This window comes from Wasmannia auropunctata, unplaced genomic scaffold (assembly GCF_000956235.1).
Source record: "Wasmannia auropunctata unplaced genomic scaffold, wasmannia.A_1.0 LD316039.1, whole genome shotgun sequence".
Classification (NCBI taxonomy): domain Eukaryota; kingdom Metazoa; phylum Arthropoda; class Insecta; order Hymenoptera; family Formicidae; genus Wasmannia; species Wasmannia auropunctata.
Window position 1 is genome coordinate 1 of NW_012046851.1, and position 3,682 is coordinate 3,682.

Consider the following 3,682-nt stretch of genomic DNA (forward strand, 5'->3'; position numbering starts at 1 on the left):
TTGAAACTGTTCTCTGAGTACGTTAGTAAGTCTTACTGTGTCCGGTACTAGGTGCCACTTAATGATTTCTCAAAATCGTATACTAAAGTTTAATGTTAATTTAAGTTAACTACAATAATAATAATATTGATTATTTTGTTGCTTTATTTTGATTTCTAATATTGTTAACTTATAAATAACGCAGGATAAAAAAAATGAAATATTATTATTTTTTATTTATTTAAGAAAAATCTTAAGCATCCTGTACTAGAGGAACTCCCCCTATATAAATTGTTTTTATAACTTTTTAAATTTGTTATTAATTCAAATTACACGTTTATTTCATAATCGGATTTAAATTAAACATTTTTTACTTTAACAAAAAACACATTTATATTTTTTATAATTTTATATACTTTATATATAAATATCTAATTATATATATATATATATATATTACAGATTTATACACATACGCACACGTAGATATATATAAGTACATACATTTTTATATATACAGGCTGTCCGGAAACGAAAGCTCGCCCGCACTACTTCTTGGGGTGATTCGAGCCCCCCCCCCCAAAAAAAGGAAAAAGCTATACTTATAAGCATAGAAAATGATAACATCCGGAAATGAGTTGTTTCCGAGTTATATAACCAGTCTTATGTATAAAAAATCATAATAATAATCGTAATAAATCGTAATAAATTATGATTATTATAATTAGTGATTGTAAAAAATATATTACAGTTTTTTTAAGTTATAATCACTTTTCTGTTAAAAAAATTGTAATTTATTTTTCATAGTCATAATCATAATAATCATAATTTATTATAAATTTTTAACATAAGCGTGGCTATCACTCGGAAACTACTTATTGCCGGATATATGTTTATTGTATATAGTTTTTTTCCTTCTTTTTGAATCCCAAATCACTTCAAAAAATAGTGCAGGCGAGTTTTTATATATATATATTAATTCTGAGATTTTTATTTGACAACAAAGCAATCATTTGTTGATGTGGGTAACTTATTACATATTTATTATTTGTCATTTGAATTTTTATTTATTTACTTAATATTTTTATTTTATTATATATTATTATAAACATTTAAATCTAATTGTAAGATGTTATAAAATAAAAAATTTTAATATTCTATTTTTTAACACAAGAAGATGGAATAGTAATTGACTTTGCGAAAAAAATACATACATGGTCTGTCCCAAAAATAATGAAACTAATAAATAAACTAATGAAAAATAATGAATTCTGAAAAATCATTTTATTGAATGAAAATACACTTAACAGGTATTTTTCAAAGTAGGATTCTTGATCATCAATACAGCGGTTCCAGCGTTACTGCCACTCTTCATAACAGCGCAGGAAATCTTGACCAGACATGCCATACAGAACACTCGTCGTGGTTGCTTGGACCTTTTTAATAATCACAATAAAACAGTTTCGGACATTTTTTAAATGATTAAAAAGGTCAAAGCAGTCGCGACGAGTGTTCTGGAAGGTATATGTCCGGTCAAGACTTCCTGCGCTGCTACGAAGAGTGTCAGCAACGCTGGAACTGCTACATTGACGTTCAAGGATCTTACTTTAAAAAATATTAAATGTATTTTCAATAAAACGATTTTTCCAGAATTAATCTCATTATTTTTCGGACAAACCATGTATATGTGTATGATATTTCAATGCAATTTATTTTAAATCGCTATAACTTTCTGATTCTAAACTGTGATTCATAGTAATTTAAACTATATGGTTACTATTACTAATTGTAAAAGACGATGAGTCGATTTTCAGAGAAAAATTAATATTATTTTTAGATTTAATAGACAGTATCTTACAATCTAATTAAATTCAAAATAAATTATATTTTGTACTAATTAGAAGCTCTAAAGTTTTAACTTTCAAACAAGACGACAGTCTTATTGCAATTTTTTGTGCGAAGATGATCACATCAATTTATAATATCGATTTAAAGACGAAGTCAATAAGGGCGATTTTACTTTAACTTTTATTTAGAAATACGTTTTTTATATAATATAAACACCCAATTGTTATACACAAAAATACGTATACAAGACAAATAATGTATTCTCACCATAATATATCCGCACTAATCAATTAATTCTCATTGTTTTCTTCAAGGATAATTCGAAAAGTAGCCAGATAAGAGAACGCAGTTGAGACGTACTAAAAATTGCAATAATTTTCTTTTAACATGGACAATTAAATCATTAATTATTAATGTAGGTATATATTTGGGTAAAAAAGTAGAGAGAAATTTGTGTGTAATAAAAAAACATAACATTATCTCAGGCATGTGTGTCTGTCAAATAATACAAAAGTAATGATACAGTTAATAAAAATACTATAATAAAATCAATGACTCACTGAGGCATAATAATTTAACGAAACAGTCGGTAGCATGCAGGGTACGTTTACAGTTATAGGTTGTTGGGCACGCAATAAAGTGTTTATAAAGTTCTTCTGAAAATCAACTTTTCCGTCATACCACAATGAATTATACGCAGCATGTGCAATATCAGTGCTCTAGAATAGTTTATTAATTTCTAAATATATCGAGCTCTTTTTACAAACCCTATACAGTGACCGCCAAAAGTTCGGGGCCATTTAAATAACTTTCAGAGTTAACTTTCTCAACCGTCCGAGATATTGGATTAAAATTTATAGAGTCACAATGGCAAAATGCAATCTATCATTTAACTTTAAAAACATCCACTACAACCCTCCGAGGGGAACGGAGGGGGAGGGGGAAATATTAGATGGCATGTGAGGTCGAGTGAGGGCTCGTTTGAAAGGGCTTTTCGAGACGAAAAGAACGCGAGATCTCTACGATTTTTTTTTGCAGAGTTACGCTCATTTGAATATTGGTGTTTTTTGGCACTAGCGCGGCTCACGACGAGGACGTGAGCAAGATAAGGCTTCGCGCATGTTTCTCACACACGCGCGCTTTTCTACATGCATTTCTGTTCACTCAGGAACATGCGCGAAGCCTCTTCCTCACGTCCTCGCCGTGGGCCTCGCTAGTGCCAAAAAACACCAATATTACAAATGAGCATAACTCTGCGAAAAAAAATCGTACCTAACTCTCAACGACCTCGCGTTCTTCTCGTCTCGAAAAGCTCTTTCAAACGAGCCCTCACTCGACCCCACGTGCCATTTAAGATTTTCAATCCCCTATATCTCCCTTGGAGAGTTGAAGTTGGTGTTTTTTCAATGTCAAATAATAGATTACATATTTTGCCATTGTAACTTCCATTGAACCGTTCGGAAATTATTTAGGTGGCCCCAAACTTTTGGCGGTCACTGTATATAAATGTAACTTACTGCACTTAACAAATGGTCGGCTGGCCATGCACACAGATATACTTTTGCGAGAGATGACATGAAGAAGATCAAAAACGTCGATTTTACTGACATTGGTTGCCGCTATTAAAAGAGAAGATTGCAACATATGATATAGACACACGATACACTCAGAAAAATGTTTCGCTGTTCCAGCTGGAATTCTAAATATTACACTTAAATTACATCGCTGCACGGAAAGAACACTTTTGCTGAATCCAGATCTGAAAATAATTTTTGTTCAATAATCAAAATAATTTTGTGTAAAAGTCAAAATGATTGTTAGAATATCAAAACGTTTTATAGCAATGCTTATCAAT

At 30.6% G+C, this 3,682-nt stretch overlaps 1 protein-coding gene across 1 annotated transcript; it reads right to left on the bottom strand.

The window, feature by feature from the left end:
* Positions 1–2,020: 2,020 nt before the first annotated feature.
* Positions 2,021–3,446, bottom strand: LOC105460771 (odorant receptor 85f-like; the record flags this gene model as incomplete). The annotated part of the gene is made up of 3 exons (XM_011707267.1): positions 2,021–2,186; positions 2,388–2,546; positions 3,345–3,446. Coding segments are annotated over 3 exons (330 nt in total), but the record flags the coding sequence as incomplete, so codon positions are not given.
* Between the last annotated feature and the right edge of the window lie 236 nt (positions 3,447–3,682).